At 42.4% G+C, this 18,380-nt stretch overlaps 1 protein-coding gene across 4 annotated transcripts in view; it reads right to left on the reverse strand.

The window, feature by feature from the left end:
- Positions 1–6,286: 6,286 nt before the first annotated feature.
- Positions 6,287–18,380, reverse strand: part of ATP7B (ATPase copper transporting beta) — a 77,543-nt gene continuing 65,449 nt past the window's right edge. For all 4 annotated transcript variants that reach the window (XM_075919099.2, XM_006124896.5, XM_006124894.5 and 1 more), the window contains exons 16-21: positions 17,989–18,135; positions 15,863–16,005; positions 13,614–13,817; positions 13,404–13,521; positions 11,000–11,102; positions 6,287–9,124 (exon numbers count right to left, since the gene is read on the reverse strand). In XM_075919099.2, the coding sequence (XP_075775214.2) occupies positions 8,860–9,124; positions 11,000–11,102; positions 13,404–13,521; positions 13,614–13,817; positions 15,863–16,005; positions 17,989–18,135 (980 nt within the window). In that variant the 3' untranslated portion in view covers positions 6,287–8,859. The remainder of the gene's footprint in view (positions 9,125–10,999; positions 11,103–13,403; positions 13,522–13,613; positions 13,818–15,862; positions 16,006–17,988; positions 18,136–18,380) is intronic.

Here is an 18,380-nt window from a genome sequence, read left to right on the forward strand (position 1 = left end):
GTGTCATCCATACAACACTCCGGTTAATAACCACCAGAACATTAGTTTTGTTTTTTTGTTTTTTTGCAAATGCAGGACATTCCTCATATTCAATCTGTGATCCACTATAACCTTCACATCCTTTCCAGCAGTACTGCTCCCTAGCCAACATGCCCCATTTTGTAGTTGTGCATTTGATTTTTTCTTCTTACGTGTTGTGCTTTGCACTCTTTTATTGAATTTCATCTTGTTGATTTCAGGACAATTCTCCAATTTGTCAAGGATGTTTTGAATTCTAATCCTGTCCTCCAAAGTAGTAGCAACCCTTCCCAGCTTGATGTCATCTGAAAATGTTGAGCATAGGCTCCAGTCCATAATGCAAGTCATTAGTGAAAATACTAACTGGTACGTAGGGCAAAACCCCTTGAGATTCCATTATATACACCCTCCCAGTTGGGCAGTAAAAGACTGATAACTACTAGTCTTTCTATCTGTTTTGCACTCATCTGACAGGAGCTTTATCTGGGCCATACTTCCCTAATTTGCTTATAAAAATGTTACATGGGACTTTGTCAAAAGCCTTATGAAATCAAAATTCCTAAGGATTACAGCTCCCCCACCCAACCACTAGTCAAATAACACAGTTGAAGAAGAAAATTGGGTTTCACAAAGTTAATTTAAAATGAACATGCAAGCCGAGATGTGTAAGCGTACAATGCTATTCAATGCTACAAATGTGAAGTCTTTTTTCTTTTTAAAATTTCAGCTGTCAAGAAAAAATAGTAATAATTTCAATAAGCAGCATATGTGGAGCTTGGGAGACATTTGACTGTCAAATATGCCAAACAAGCAATTCATAATTGAAGGCAAACAAAGAGGATCTGAAAGAAGACTGTTCCAAGGTTACAGTATCATAGAATAGAATCATAGAATACTAGGACTGGAAGGGACCTCGAGAGGTCATTGAGTTCAGTCCCCTGCCCTCTTCTCACTTTAGACCCTCTTTATTATTTGCCACAAACTGCCCTCTGCATTTCTCTCTCTCCAGTACTCATTAAAATGTTTGGGATTTCAGATGCTTCAAAAATGAAAGAGGAATTAACCAACTAGTCCTTGGTGGAGTTTGTGTTTATACCTGTACTGACATCTGGTGGCTATTCTGGGTAACCGATTGTATTTCAGGCCTTTTTTCCCTCAAATCACCACGGAGAAAATGATGGAAAATGAGTGGTGGTTCAAGAGAGCTCAGATATTCTTTCAGGAGATTTACCCCTCCTCTATGCCAGGACGATGAATTCCAGGAGGGACAAAAAAGGCTTTTTTCTGATGTTTAATCTTTTTTTCCTGTATCTGCATCACCAAGGAAGTCTTCCCCAGTTATCTTCAGAGGGGGGTGTGTGTGTGTGTGTGTGTGTGTGTGTGTGTGTGTGTGTGTGTGTGTGTGTGTGTGTGTGTGTGTGTGTGTGTGTGTGCAGGGCTCGACAAATAGAAGATTTGATGTGCAGAGTGCAGAACCGTGCAGCTGGTGAGCAGGGCTTGCTGCTGCTCGGCAAGCCCTATATATATATAAAATCTGGGGAAGAAACTAAATGCACAGCTGCAGTAATAACTTGCACTGAGAATCTATATATCAGCTTCACCTGCCTCTCCAGTTGCACTTGTTGGCAACAAAGACAGAAATTAATGTGTCTTCTGTTGTATTTGTGTAACGTAGTGGGGGTGTCAAGTATCAGAGGGGTAGCCGTGTTAGTCTGAATCTGCAAAAGCGGCGAGGAGTCCTGTGGCACCTTATAGACTAACTGAAGTGTTGGAGCATAAGCTTTCGTGGGCAAAGACCCACTTCATCAGATGCATGTAGTGGAAATTTCCAGAGGCTGGTATAAATATGCAGGCCAGAATCAGGCTGGAGATGACGAGGTGGATCCAATCAAGGAGGATGAGACCCACTTCTAGTAGCTGATCTGGAGGTGTGAATTCCAAGAGAGCAGAAGCTGCTTTTGTAGTTAGCAAGCCATTCACAGTCTTTGTTTAATCCAGAGTTGATTGTGGCAAACTTGAAGATGAACTGTGGCTCAGCAGTTTCTCTTTGAAGTCTGATCCTGAAGGTTTTTTTGCTGCAGGATGGCTACCTTTAGATCTGCAATTGTGTGTCCAGGGAGATTGAAGTGTTCCCTTACAGGTTTTTGTATGTTGCCACTCCTAAAATCTGATTTGTGTCCATTGATTCTTTTATGTAGGGACTGTCCAGTTTGGCCGATGTATATAGCAGTGAGGCATTGTTGGCACATGATGGCATATATTACGTTAGTAGATGCTCAGGAGAATGAACCAGTGACAGTATGGCTGATCTGGTTAGGTCCTGTGATGGTGTTGCTGGTGTATATATGTGGGCAGAGTTGGCACTGAGGTTTGTTGCATGGATTGGTTCCTGAGTTAGAGTTATTATGGTGCGGTGTATAGTTGCTGGTGAGAATATGCTTCAGGTTGGCGGGATGTCTGTGGGCAAGGACTGGCCTGCCTCCCAAGGCCTGTGAAAGTGAGGGATCATTGTCCAGGATGGGTTGTAGGTCACTAATGATGCGTTGGAGAGGTTTTAGTTGAGGACTGTAGGTGATGGCCAGTGGTGTTCTGTTGGTTTCTTTCCTGGGCTTGTCCCGTAGCAGGAGGCTTCTGGGTACATATCTGGCTCTGTCAATCTGTCTCCTCACTACCTTGTGTGGGTATCGTAGTTTACAGAATGCTTGTTGATGATCTTGTAGGTGTAGGTCTCTTGCAGTGGGGGTGCTGTCTGCTCTGTAACCCGGTGTCCCCCTGATTCCCACTGACTCACCCAAATGTGTATTAACCCAGACACCTAGACTCAGCCTCCCAGGGAGAGAAACAAAGGGAGGAAGGCGGAGACAAACACCTGGCTGAGAGGGGAGGCAGTTGCTGTCTGGTAAGCATGAAGAGAACAGGCTAAGTTGGGGGCTAGGGTGATGGACCCTAACCCTAGGGGCCTGAGCCACCCCGGCCCTGCCCCCGGTAACCACATCATGTGGCTGTGCTGTATTCTGGAAAATCAGTAAATCCCTCTCTATTCTACTGGCTGGTGGAGACTGTTCTGGCTGCTACGGGGGTGCAGGATCGGGGAAACCCCAACTCGCAGTCACAATTTATTCTTAACTGATCCATAAGTAAGAGCAGTGTATTTGCCCCTCACGACTTCTGGTTTTCTTTGCCACTCTCAGATGATTTCCCAATGAGGAATAAGTCTGTCGCTGTTAACTTTTTAGAAGTTTCAGAGGGGTAGCTGTGCTAGTATGTATCTGCAAAAACAACAAGGAGTCATCTGGCACTTTGGAGACTAACAGATGTATTAGGGCAGTGTTTCCCAATTTTATTTGGCCACAGAACCCTTTTAAACTAGAAAGAATTTTGCGGAACCCCTAATAACAGTCTTATATATGAAGCTGAAAAAGTAGACCACAAATAAGTAAGGATAATAATAAACAAATTCTAAAGAAGGTTATGAGATCAACATTTAGTTTAATTGCACATATTTAAAAACAAAAATCACATTTAATGTGTACAAAACATAAAGCTCAAAAACTAATATGCATTATATTGGCAGTTTTCAATGTGAAGAGTGGTTTTGCCTCGCGATAGTCACCTGACTTCTGTATGTAGAAGCAGGGCTGTGTGCTGACTGCCCATATCTTCACACATAATTTTGAAGTCTTGATTATAATGGTCGAATTTTTATATAATTAATAATCTGCATTGCTTCGTTCAGCACATTTTTAAGAGAGGGAGAAATATTCTTATCTATCAGTGCATGTCTGTGAAGTGACTGCTGGTGTAGTTTGGTGCTACATATACGCATTCATTCACCCTCGTGATCCACGCTCCCTGAGAGTGAGTATGGGTATTTACGGAGGTATATAACAGGTGATTGCACCACTGATTGACTATGCAGTGCTGAGTAGTAACATCATCATTCCCACTCTGGCTAAGCTGGCTTTACACATGGCAAACACAAATGAAAATTGTTTTCAATAAAATTCATAAATGCTTAAATATTAATTATTTTTTTAATCATAAAATGTTACTGTAATGGAATTTTCTTGCAGAACCCTTATTTTTACTTCGCAGAACCCCAGGGCTCAGTGGAACACCATTTGGGAAACACCGTATCAGGGCACAAGCTTTCGTGGGTAAAACCAACTTCATAGGATGAATTGGAGTGCAACTCATCTGATTAAATGGGTTTTACCCACAAAAGCTTATGCCCTAATAAATCTGTTAGTTTTGAACGTGCCACAGGACTCCTCGTAACTTTTTAGAAGAGGAAATTAAAACTGGCATTTCAGTATTAGCTGATGTAACATTTTTCTATTCCGTTGTATCATTTTACCACCTACCCATTGTTTTCTTTGCACAAATGCATGAAAGGAAGTACGTTCCTGGCAAGAATACTTAGTCATTAAGAAAGTGATGCTAGCTTGGGTGTAGTTCAAATTGAATCTCTGCCTAAATTTGCTAAGGGTGGGGAGGAAGGGAATATGGAAATTATTCCACCCATTCTTATGGTCATTTTCAGTGTGATAAAACATTTCATACAAATATGGAGCAATCATACATCAGGGAATAGTTGGATAAAAGCTCACAAAAACCATGCTTTTTAAAAAAAAAAAATTTTCATTCTACAACAAAAATGCCCATCCCAGGCTTTGGGGACCCCTGAGACATGCATTTTTTTTAAAAAAAAATTAAAACCACATAAAATGATATCTAGCTCTGATGTAGCAATTTTCATCAGTCAAGCCCAAGCTTTACAAAGGAGGTCAACATCATTATCTCCATTTTCCAAATTGGAAAACGGAGGCACAGAGAGATAAAGGGACTTGTCCAAAGTCACCCAGCAGGCCAGGGGCTGAGCTGTGAACAGAAACCAGGTCTCCTAAGTAAGTCCTACTCTGGTGCTCTACCCATGTAGAGCCTCTATGTAGCTTCCCAGATTTCCCCAAGTACTCCCAATACAAGATCCCCTCACAGCTGGAAAAATCTAAGTTAGAACTTAACTCCAACCTCCTATTGAATAACTGGGTCTAATTTATTCTTCCTCACATATATTAGTTTGTATTTTTCTACTGTGAACCTTGGCCCCACTCAAGTAATAATGGCAGTATTGAGGTACTGCCTAGGAGACCCCGTGATAAACTAAGATCCCTTAGTGCTAGGCGCTGTACAAAAATAGTGACTCTTTTTGCTCAAAAAGCAAGTAACTTCCTAAATTCTAAGGACAATCTTCCATCTAGTTCCATGCACCTTCATATAGCCCGATGACGTCAACAGTGGCTCATTGAGAACACTGGTTCTACTCACATGGAACAAGTTTCAGGACCAGAGCCTGAATTCTTCCTGTCTGTGTCTAATTATTCTAGGCTCCATTATATTATTTCTCAGTGAGGTTTGAAATAGTTCTGAGCTTAGGACATGAGGCAAATTTAATTACTATATTTATCTCTTCTTTGAGCTCATTAATAAAGAAATTAAATAAAACCTAAACCTACTCCTTGCTCCATTCCATTGAAGCACTCTCTCAGTTTGGTATCATCACCAGTTTACAGTCCTCTAACCAGTTTCCAATCCATGTTAAACAGCAGTATTTCTCAATCAATCTCAAAAGTCGGCTCAAGACCGCTTCAATATATTTATTCTTAATATAGGCACAGAGAGTTAAAGGGAGAGAGAGAAAGAGAGAGTTCTGTTACTATGTCAAAAGTTTATTTGAAAATGATACTGGTGTAGACAGTTACAATATAACAGTGTTTCTCACAGTAGTCCATGAAACCACTTTGAGAAACCTGCTGATTGGCCACGCCAGTTTGTTTATTTACTGGCGCCATGGCCACGGAGCCTCGTGGCTCCTATTAGCTCCGTTTCACCGTTCACAGTGAAGGGGAGCTGTGGGAAGTGATGGCTTGACCCACGCCACTTCCTGCAGTTCCCTTTGGCTATGAACAGTGAAATGGAGCCAATAGGAGCCAGAAGGCTCCATGGCCACAGCGTCAGTAAATAAACAAACCAGCGTGGCCAGTTAGCAGATTTCTCAAAGTGGTTTCGTGGACTACTTTGAGAAACACTGTTATATTGTAACTGTCTACACCAGTTTCATTTTCAAATAAAGTTTTGACATAGTAACAGAACTCTCTCTTTCTCTCTCTCTCCCTTTAACTCTCTGTGCCTATATTAAGAATAAATATATTGAACCGGTCTTGAGCTGACTTTTGAGATTGATTAAGATATATCTTTAAACTAATGCATTTGCAATTTGATTTATTTTTTTTTAAAGCAAATCTGTCTGGCATTATGTGCGCTGTAGGGATGGCATTTTGTTTGGCAGGAGCAAAGTAAGGCCAAACGTGAGTTTTTTTGAAAGCCACATCTTATCAACCTGAGTTACTCACTGCTCACAGAACATGAGAGGTGCAGATTCTGCGGTCCAATAGCTTCTGCTTATTCTCAAATTTTTGTTTCATTTACCCAAGAGACAGAAAAATGTGTGAAAAACCCCCAGCTTTATTTCACAGACTGATATGAAAACGTTTAAATTAGTCCAAACAATAGAAAAACTGTCACTATGAGTAGGACCAGCCAGCTACTGCATGTTTTACTGTGTATTTTTGCAGCTGTATCAACACTGTTAAATATCTAATAAGATTTTATAGTTTTGAAATGGATTTTTTTTAAATTAGTGCAATTACAATCTAGCAAATGATGTGATTCCTCAACACAGATGAATGGCTCCATTGACAGTAACCTAAATATAAGGGAATTGTTAAAAAGGACACACACGACATTACAATGGGAACCAATTTCCCATCCAGTGTTACAGACACAACATTCTTTCCCTCGGAGTCAGTTGGAGTGTGAACTTTTACTACAGCAAGTGTATGATTTGGCCGTTTGTTGGGAAACCGGCAGAATTTCAACTGAACCAAACCAGTGCTTTCACCACTGCCCTGGGATCTTTTGCCAAGGTAAAATCTTGTCCGTTCCCCCTCTCACCCCTCAAGCCTTCATAGTTTGTTACTTCATTGAGCCAAGATTTCACCCACTCAGTCCACAAAGCACCGGACTCCAAATGCCCTAAGGGACCAGTATTGGAGGGTGAATTTGGAGACAACGTTGCTGTGGTTAAGCTCATACTTTAGCAGTCTGAGACAAGGCTTTTCTGTTCTGCCTTGATTTGTCTTTACACCACTGTAAGCAGGGAGGTAAAGCACCTCAAAAATGTTAAAGCCCCATTTATATACATTCTAAGGTATACACCAGGATAGGATTAAATAACAAATTGCTGGTACTGTGAAGATGGTTCATACCAGAATAAATGAGAGCCTGGTGGCCATGCGCTATCATTTCCATTTTAAATCAGTTTTCACTTTTATTTTAAATAACCACCAAGTTGTGTTATCTGGTGCTATTAAAAACAGTACAGTAACCTCAACCCCTTTCCCTCAGCTGCTCCAACCATCCTGGAACTCCATAAATACTTGCATTCTCCTTTACACCAGTATGATTATCTCCTCCTAGTGGCAATTTTTAACCCTGTAGTGTTTATGGTCCAAGATAAAACTCAGAGACGAAGTAAGAGTCACTTTTAGCCTGATGTGATCTGTAATGACGTAGTAATTTGTAGCAGGGATAGGGTGAGTATTCAGTTATGTACTTTCCTTTAATCACTCAGCTCTAACACAAGATATCAAGAAGGATTTTGATTGGGTTTAAAGAGGGCTTTCATCTACTACTTCACCTGCCATCTGCAGAGAAAATCCTCCAAAACCCCACCTCTCTGTTGAATCTCAGCTTTTGATGTGTCCCCACAGCTTCCCTGGAGCCCTTGAAGAGCACTGTTAACCGATCCACCAGCACAAAGACTGAGCATGTCACCTCTAACATTCTCGCTCCCATCAAGACCAAGAATGAGCACTCCAGGTTGGAAAGCATCTCCTCAATGCATTAGCACGAATGTGCCACTCAGCTTACAGTGGCACATTTATGCCATTCTGCAAATCAAAGCAACAGCTGAACACGACAGTTATTGGGAGTGTCAAAAGATTCAACAAAATGAGGAGGTCAGACTTTGTGGATTTCAACAAGAATTGCAGGGTCCCCAGTGCCTTGTAGGATCCCATATGGGAAGATCTGAAGACATAACAGGTGTCTAAAGATGGAACTCTACTGGGAAGAGAGAGTTCTGGAGAACATGCAGAAGAAAACTGGAAAACCTAAACCAAGTAATTGGAAGCAGCAAATAAGTTTGGCAAATGGAGACACACTTCACAAAATAAAATTAGTGATGCCACAGGAAAAATGATAATATTTGAAACAGAATTTTATAAGTTTTATACATAGCAAAATATACCATTAATACATTTTTGTTCCAATTCAATACACACGTTGCCTGAACCCTAAATATAAAATTTTCCCATGATGAGATGACGAGATTAGGTTCTATGTAAAAATACGAGCCCCAAATACAGAGCTATTTTGTTGTCAAGCATGTTGGTTTTCACTTTGACCTAGAAAATGAATGTCAGATTTAGTTTAAAAATATTTTCACAGACGTTCCAAAAAGAAGTACAAGGGAATCAATTTTGGACAGGCTGCAATTTTGATTCCCAGCTTGATCTATGACGTAGGGGTCATGCTAGGATTTGTGGATTCCAACTTCACATTGTGGATCATCACAATCCAATGCTGAATTTCTGAGTTGCTGTTGTTTTGCAAACAGGGACATAAGGGCTCCATTTATATTTAAATGGGGTTTCTTGCTGTTCACTGTCAGTGGCGAAGAATCATATTGACTTCATGTTCAGCTATGGGATGCAGCATTTAAATGTACTGTTCTTCATCTTTGTCATTAATGAGCAGTGACCACTTGCCAGCTTCTTCCTCTATAAAATTGCCACCTCTGGGTAGCTTGTCTGAAGTCAGAGATGAAAGAGACACTTGACTAATCTGATCCCAAGCAGTTGGCCTGGGTGACTCCCGTCTCCTATCATCCATCCCAATATGAACACTGATTTGGGAAGGAGTCAGTGGCTTCATGCGGCCTTGAGCTTGGGCTTCATACCTTTCTGCTCCTGGCTTCTTGTAGCTAGGAAAGGTGGAATAGAAAAGCTTAGGATTACCCAGCAGCTTTAAGAGCCTGTGCAGAAAACTGACAACTGTGTCAAAGTGTTGGACATTTGTGATTAACCATCATTAACGCTATGATTTTGTCACAGAGCCTATGGAAGTCATGGAACATGTGATGACTTCCAGAGATTCTGTGACTTCAGCCCACAGCAGCTGGGAGCTGAAGGTTGCCTCTGCAATTCCCACCCACCATAGGCAGTGGGAGAACTCAGAGGCCCGCCTGAGTTCCCAGTCACAGTAGTGATGGGGAAACCTGACAGCTCCTGGCTGCCATGAGTGGCAAGGGGACCCTACAGCACCAAGCAACAGATGATGGGAACCCTGAAGCTCTGAGCCCCCAGAGACAGTGGAGGGGGGGAGCCTGAAGCTCCAAGGTGGGGAAATGTCAGCGGGGCAGCTTCCTATTTTGTCAGGGATATTTTCAGTAAAAGTTACAGACAGATCATGGGCTTCCACCAATTTTTCTTTATTGCCTGTGACTTTTAGTATAAATATCCATGACAAAAATCTTAAGCCTTAATCATTATCTTCTACTTGTACTGCAGAAGGGGAAATAACGATACAGCACTGCTCACATGGTGGACCATTTCCTTGGTGGATCTAGTGCACTCTTATGCTCTGGGATAAGAAAAGCCCACGAGTGCCAACATTTTAGATCTTCTCCACAGATTCTTTGAAAAAATTAAGCTCCCAGCCGTTCTGGCTGCTAAGGTAATTATCATGTACGGGATTAGGAACTGCGGTCTCCTTGAGTCCAGAGCCAAATAAGTTTTGGATAATTTCCCAGCACCTTACCATGATTTCTAGCATTAGACTATACATGTGTAGTATCAAATGAGATTGAGATTGAAAACAAAGGGAAATCCTCATAGAAATTCCCCACCAGCGGACACCTGAGCATGTACATAACTCTACTCAAATTAATACTCCCACATTAATGACACATGAGCAAACTTAGACATGTGCTTAAGCATTTGCAAGATTGGGCTCATAATGCCAGAAGTGATTCCCCATATTAGATTCCATTAAAAAATACAGTCAGAACCCACTGAGGTAAAAATATGCTTTGTCCATTGTCAGCCTTTATTGGAAGTGTGTATCAATTTGAGACACTTGAAAGAAGCCTGGTTTTCAGAATATGGGTGCTCAGCATTTTCTGAAGTACAGGTGTCTCAGGTAGCTCCCCTGTCCCCCCTACCCTCCCCCCCCCCCAAAAAAAAGGCAGTTAAAACCACTAGGCATTTAAAAAAATATTGGCTTCTAGTTACAGTTCAAATATATCAATCCTAGTGAAGGACGACACATTATGAACCACCAAATGGACAAGAATAAATGCATTCTTTGTTGCTTCCTCCCCCCCCCCCCCCCCCCTTCTCTGTCTCATTTATAGTTGAGTACACAAACAGAAATACTAGGGTAAATCCATCGGTAACTCATTTTTGAAAGCATCAGTTAATGCTGATTTTTCAAGAAACAATTGTTTGAAGGATTTGTCATCACAAGCTCATTTGGTATTCACCACCCCACCAGTCATCAGCCCAGCTGCACTTTAAGTGGCTCTCAAACACAGCGGCACAGGTGTTGTACCATGTCTGAGTTTTAGCTCCTACTTAAAAAATAATAATTGGAGTGGGAATATATCAAGCATTCTCCCAATAATGTTATTGCTCTTTTTTTGGAGGGGAGGGAGGGACCAAGGATTAGATAACATAACCCTCCACTAGCAAATCATTTGGTAATTTTATGTTTATTGCAGCCCATAGACATGGCACTCATATAAGCTCCAAAGCCAGTAGTCTAGTGTTCATTACTGACTGCTCTATGCAAAACTTACCATTTCAGTTGCAGGGAAGATAGTACCACAGATACTGATGAAGCTGCCATTGCAGCTGATCCCATCCATGGCTGCAGCACAATTCCAATAGGCATGAACACACCTAACGAAGGACAATATATAAAACTAATCTGGTCTCTTAAAATATAGAATATTCAGTCTCTGTCATTTTAAAATGGGCAGACAGTCCCAGAGCCTGACTCGTGGGGACCTCGATAAACAAGGATCTCTCAACATAAGTTTACATGGGGTTTTTCAAACACTGGTTCAGTCCTGCACTCGGATTCAAATGGTAGACACGCTTGTATCCATGAGAAATGCTATGTGCACATGCAAGGGTATGTCCTTGCATGGATCCAGCTGCGGGACTGTGGCCAAAGGTAAGATGTACTATTTGTCCCTCTGTTACTGTTGAAATAAAGCAAACAAACAAAGAGAAAAGCCTGGACAGCAATTCAGGTGACAGGGAGAGAAAGGATTACGGAAGATTGAGGAGAGGACTTGAAGAGGTAGGTTTTCAGGAGGCATCTGAAGGAGGAAAGGGTGCTGGTGGGAGAGGACAGAGAAAGCACTAAAATGAGAGGACTATAAAATAGGGGAAAGAAAAAACAAGAGGAGATAAGATTATTTAGGGCTTTGCAAATGAAAAATATGAGTCAGATATGGTTATGACAGGGATCTGATGGGGACTTTATGAGCAGGGAAGCTAGAAAGGAGAAAGTTACAGTATTCAAGGCAAGATGATGACGTGTATGAAGAAGAGGTTTATCACAAGGGACAAGAGGAAACGGAGGATTTTGGAGATCTGAAAACAAAAGACATGAGTCTTTAAATGGTTTAGTTAGCTATGTAGCCCACTGTGCTTTACACAGTACTTAAAAATAAAAACTTTGGGCCTAGTCCTGAGCTCCTCAATCGCTGCTCTCAAGTTCTGTAAGAAAGGCAGCCATTTAGCAGTGGCTGGGTTGGAAGCAGGTAGGAATAAAAATCCCAAACAAAACACAAATGTACTTCTTTGACCACAGCTCTCTCCTGCTGTCCTTCATGTCATTTGACTTACATCGGAAGTGGTCTGAGGCACGGCTTAGTTCATTGTGTTTATACAATATATGAATATGCAGTCAAAGCTTGGCTCATGTTGAGTATTAGGGTTGTTGTACGCATGTATAAAGACAACCTTCAATACCATAGCAAAGTATCAGATTTTTATATTTTCCCAAAAGCTGTAATCCATAACACAACCCTGGGAGCAGACTGTGATTATCATCTCCCTTTGGGTATGTCTACACTACCACCCTAGTTCGAACTAGGGTGGTTAATGTAGTCAATCAAAGTTGCAAATGAAGCCCGGGATATTTAAATACCAGGCTTCATTTGCAACTTCGATTGACTACATTAACCACCCTAGTTCGAACTAGGGTGGTAGTGTAGACATACCCTTTGAGTGAGTGAGAGAGAGAGTGAGAGAAAGAGAGAGCTATGCATGGACAGTCAGTGAAAGCAGGGCTGGGGGAAGGCAAGCTCCCAGTCCCACCCCACCCCTTTATCCAAGACCCTGCCTCCCACCATGGGAGTAGATGGGCAGGGACATGTGTCCCAGCTTCCCTGGCAGGAGCACAGGGACACAGGCAGGTGGGTAGCTCCAGCCTCCCTGGCCCCAGAGCATGGGCGCTAAGGGCAGCAACACTCTGCCCCCAAAACACCTTCAGTAGGCATTCTGGGGGTGGAGTGTGAGCAGGGCCAGGCTAGCTGTTAGGGAAGGCTGTCTCTTTCCCCTCCTAGCATACCAACTGCCCATGGAGCTATGTGAGTTTCCCAGGGCTGCACAGCCAATGGAATTCAGTGTTGTTGTAGCCATGTTGATCTTGGGCTATGAGAGAGACACAAGGTGGATGAGGTAATATCTGTTATTGGACTAGTTTCTGTCAGTGGCAGGGACAAGCTTTTGAACTTCATAGAGCTCTTCAGGTCTGGGGAAGGTAACCAGAGTGTCTAAGCTAAATACAATCTGTAGCAAATTATTAATCATGTCAGCTTCACACATGCTATAGGAGACCACTTTTTTAAAAAAAAACACTAAAAGCCATGGACTTAACAGACATTGGCTTTATGACTCTCTACAATAATTTGTAACACATCTTACTGTCAGATAACCCTTCATTTTAAACAGTCTTGACTGTGAATCCTTTATGCTTAATGATCTCTCCCATCTTGTATTTCTCTGAGACACCCTGTGTGCTTTCCCACACCTGAAAGAGAGCTCTGTGAAGCTCAGAAGCTTGTCCCTTCCACCAACAGAAGTTGGTCCAGTAAAATATTATCTCGCCTCCCTTGTCTTTCTCAACAAATGTCGGGAGCAGGTTTCAGAAGCTCATTGACAAGCTGAGTGCTAGCGGTTGCCTACCTGCCGCTATAGGTATCCCAAGCAGATTGTAAATTAAGGCAAGGACCAGATTTATTCGTATTCTTCGTACTGTCCTCTTTGATAGATGAATACTAGCAACCACATCCAGTAAGTCATTCTGCAAGACAAAAGCGCAGTGAAACAGCCCCGCTTCAGACATGTCTCAGAACAAACATAAGGGAAAAGATCACGCTGAACAACTGAACTCACTCGAATCAGAACCACATCTGCAGCTTCAATGGCAACATCTGTGCCTGTTCCAATAGCAATGCCAATGTCCGCTCCTGCCAGTGCTGGGGAATCGTTTACTCCATCTCCAACCATGGCAACCTTCTTCCCTTCATTCTGGAGTTCCTGAACCTTTGCCACTTTGTGAGAGGGCAGAACCTCAGCAAAGACCTTTTTGATGCCAACCTACAAGCAGGGAAAGCAAAAACACAGGAGTATATAGTTATGCTCAGGGCTCGCCGACCCGCGGCGAGCTCCGCTCGCCAGCTGCGCTGTCTGGCGATCTGCGCATGTTCAGATGGTTCTGCGCATGCGCAAATCACCCAAACACGGCTCTTCCGGGTTGCAATCTACTCACCACGGGCAAGTAGATTACATTATTTGTCGAGCCCTGCTTATATTCTACTGGGGTTTAATAGGCTTATACGTATAGACGAGCCTTCTGATAAGGTTTAAGAAGAGATGCTTGTTCTCTTGCAAGGAACTACAGGGTAATTCACACCTTTCATTTCACATGTAACATAGGAGTCATAAATAACAGGCTTCTATACCTACTATATATTTGAGGGAATTTGTCTGTCTGTTTGTTCAAAAACTCCTCCTAAACAGTAAGAGCCACGACCATCACATTCAATATACAGCTTGTTCTTAACATAACTTAAAGCAAAGTAAGGGTTTGGTTGTGCCAGGAAAATGGGATGTGCCTGGAATGCTTCTCATAAAACCATACAGAAAAGAGACAAAATCACCAGGCAGATGAAAAGGGCTTGCTGGGGACATGCCCCACCCCCCCCCCATTGGGGACTGTCCCAACCCCAAGCTTCCCACCACCCAAGCATACTTTAGGGGGTGGGGGCTGAAGCTCTCCCCCCCTCCCGCCCCCGATTTGTAAAGGGACATTGCTGGTTGTTCCCCTTTGTCAGGGAGCGAGGGGAAAGGGCAGAGATTGCTGCATTCCTCACTGGCTGGAGAACGAGAGCAGATGAACCAGGACCTGCCCTAGATGAGGAACATGCTCCCCGTCCCCAGCTGTGCACACTGCAACTGCAGCAGCTTTGGAGAGATGTTTCTAACCTAGCCCCAAGTTGCTGCCATGAGACAAGGCTAGGGTAGTCCTCTTTCCCTGAACACTGAACCCTTCATCCCTAGCCCCACCCCAGAGCAATGATTTAAATAAAGTATGTACATTTTCATTTTATTTTCCAAAAACCAAAAATTAATTGAGCGAAGGACCCAAGCAACACCAGGTAAGTCTTTTAGTCATTAAATATAGTGAAACCTTTGTTATACAAAGGACTCAGGAAAACACAACACACAATATACAAGAAGGATTACAATTGTCATGCATGAGGAAAATAAAGCAGACATTACTGTAACAGATAAGGTCATTATGTTCCACACACTTGTCTGGTTTTGCTGTTTGGTGGATTACTTAAATGAATAACTGAAGGTAAAAGTAGGAGCAATAGTAGAGAGAAAGAAAACACAGGAAGAGAAGCGCTGATGATACCATGCTAGGTGATATTGATGGGCAATGATTAGATGCATCTTAAATAAGTCTGTCTGTCTGCCTTAGGAAAGCAAATTTTAGTAGTAACAACTCTGCTTAGGGAGATGATCCTGTTACCACTAAGTCAACAGCAAAACTTTCATTAACTTTAAGGCCCTGTCCTGCTTCCTGTAGAGACATATTGCTGTGTCACTAGAAGAAACATTGCCTCTAAATGAATGGAAATAGAAGTCTAACCATTATGGGGGAAACCACTGTCAAACAATAGCTGGCATTAATCTTTTTTCTCTATCAGAATAGGACTTCCTGGTACGCCCAGCTTACTGTTCACTTAGCAACTTCCTTCTTGGCCCCATCAGAATGGTTTTATGTAACTATGCATATAGCACATACACTCACAAGAAAAGACTGCCAAGGGATACAGCATCTACTGACCAAGGCTGAGCATCCACTGAGCAGTGCTGAATGCTCATTTGCTCTTCAGTGGGAGCTGATGAAAGCTCTGAGACTCCATAGTCTGCTAGCTCCCCCTGTAACTCGGCTGCATGAGCCTACCTAATTGTGAACTCACAAGGGCCGAGCATCTTTTTTACTGACTTTGTGTAACACATCTTGTATATCTATGAAAAGGCTAAAATAGGCAATAGCACAGTTCACAGAATGGTTCACCGAGCCGTTCTGAGACCGACAGTACAGTGGTTCGAATGCAAAAGAAGAGTACCTGAGTAGCAATTGCTTTGGCAGTTTTTCTGTTGTCTCCTGTTATTAGCACCACATCTATTCCCATATTCTGCAGGGTGTGCACAGCGAGTGCCGCCTCCTGTTTGACAGTATCTGCTATAGCAATCATGCCGCACAATGAACCTTCACAACAAAACACACTCAGTGAGTTAGAGAGCTGCAAAAAGGCCCAGAAAGCAAAGTGAAGCCAAAGAAACTGCAACTAGGAAGCGTGACTGCAACAGCTGCAGATGTGCCCAAGTACCTTTGGATCTAGCTAGGTTGATAAACAATAGTAGTAAAGCTGCAGCAGCATGGACATGCCCCACCTCTGCAGGACCTTGGGTAAATACTCTATTCTCCCTACTCATGCTGCTGCTAGTGTAACCCTAGTGAGCCTTGATCTAGCTACATCAATAACTTGCTTATGCATGCTGCAATAACACCTCCCAATCACAGCATAGAAGCTAGTGAGATTCCCCCGACCTGCCCCGGTTGTAAATAAATGTACTACTGTCAAATACATTACTTGAGCATTTATAACATTTTGAGTGAATTTAGTGTTCACCGTTTAGTACAGTAATGACCACTGTCTGAAGACTGTCACTGAGCAATCTTAACACACAGACCCAGACCTTGACTACATTCTGTTCAGAGCTAACATTTAACATTCTTCTATCCCAGTCCTGGTGGCTCTTATGCATGCAATGCCAAAATGGGCCACATGAGGTGATGTTTTTCTGATGGCAAATGGGATTTGGGGCAGAAATTGCACTGGTGGTATTATTCAAGTCAGGATTTGAATGCATAGCTCCAAAGGGAAGGAGCTACCTTTCCTTCGTGCCACCAAACTCTTTAGCTGATAGTTTTCTCTCAGATTTTTTTCTTTTTACAAATTACTTGTCCTCTATCAGAGACTGCTGTACTGAAAGTTGCATGCCTGTTGCTGGCCATGCCAATCTGAAACATTTCATGTTGACAAGTACTGCAAACTGTATTTTAAAAATCAAGGGCTTCTCTGAAATGAGTCACAGCCTCCAAATATTTAATTACAGTAAGCTCTGCTGGTGGTCTATTAAGAACTTTTAAAATCCAGTGAAAAAAGGTAATAAGCCAGGATGGGCTGGGGCAGCAGGGTGTGTGTGTAAGATCTTCCAATGGCAGGCCCAGCAACTGTACTGCAAGTCCCTCATTTTCATGATGCTAAAAAAAACATAAGGTCATTCAGTCTTCATGGAGCCACTACTGATAATGGGAAGCAGGCTGAAAAGCACAAGTGTCTGCAAGAATGGCTCTATGGGGGCAACAGGATCAGACCAGAATTATTAGCTAATATTTATATAACAATGCCCAGGGACCTCCTGCCAGGATCAGAGGACCATTAGGTGTTAGACACTGAAAAAATGTATGCAGCACACATGTGAATTACAATCCATTATTAATGATTATTATTATTATTATCAGGGCTCGACAAATTAGTCAATCTACTCGCCCAGGGTGAATAGATTTTAAGCTAGCACAGTGCCGCAGCACAATCAGCGCATGCGCACCAAGGTCTGCGCATGTGCAGCGTGCCAAACCACGCGGCTGGCGAGCAGGGCTTGCCGCCGCTTGTCAAGCTCTGATTATTATTATACTGTGCCAGTGCTCAGGACCAGAGTCATGGATCAGGCCCCTTTGAGCTAAACACAAGCCTCAGAGAGTTCACAAACTAATCCAGCTTTTATTTCATGTCCCAACAATATAAAGAATGCTGCTCATGTTTGACCATAAAACATTTTAACAGGTGATAAGTGACATACTAGGTCACCTCGGGGTCCTTCAGATGACAACATGAAGGCAAGAAGGAAGCAGGTTTGCAGCGTCTCTTCTCAGAATGATGGTTCCAGCCAAAAGGAGGCACAGAAATTACTATTTAATTAAAGCTATGTTGCAGATTATACATTACACACTTAGAGTTCACAAACAATTTATGGCCATAAAGTAAGTAGCCTCTTGTCACTCTAACTTAGACACACCCCCTGAAGTAATAAATAGTCGATACATAGTTCAAGCAAGGTCACTTGCAGGGCCAATGTGATGTGGTATTTATGTTTTCACTGCATCATTTCAAAGAATTTTAGTTACCCTCTATAGCCACCAATATGGCTGTCTGTCCTTTCATTTCATGACCTGTCATTGCATCATTAACATCACTGGATATAAGTAAGCCATTCCGTCTCATCCATTCACGATTTCCAATCAACACTGAGTATGTCAGAGGAGCTGCCGCACCTGTGATAATAAAAACCAGGAGGAACTTACACAACGTTCACAAGCCCAAAGGAGAAAACTCAGAAACAGACTTGAAAGTTACCATATTTAAGCAAACTTCAAAACATGTTGTCAGCATGAAACCACAGAGCTGGAACTCCTATGCAACCTTGACGGGGTCTGAATAGAGACTGGGAGTGATGGGCTCACTACAAAAAGTAACTTCCCCTCTTTTGGTATTTACACCTTCTCATCCACTGTTGGGA

Source organism: Pelodiscus sinensis, chromosome 1, assembly GCF_052426305.1.
Source record: "Pelodiscus sinensis isolate ZL-2025 chromosome 1, ASM5242630v1, whole genome shotgun sequence".
NCBI lineage: Eukaryota > Metazoa > Chordata > Testudines > Trionychidae > Pelodiscus > Pelodiscus sinensis.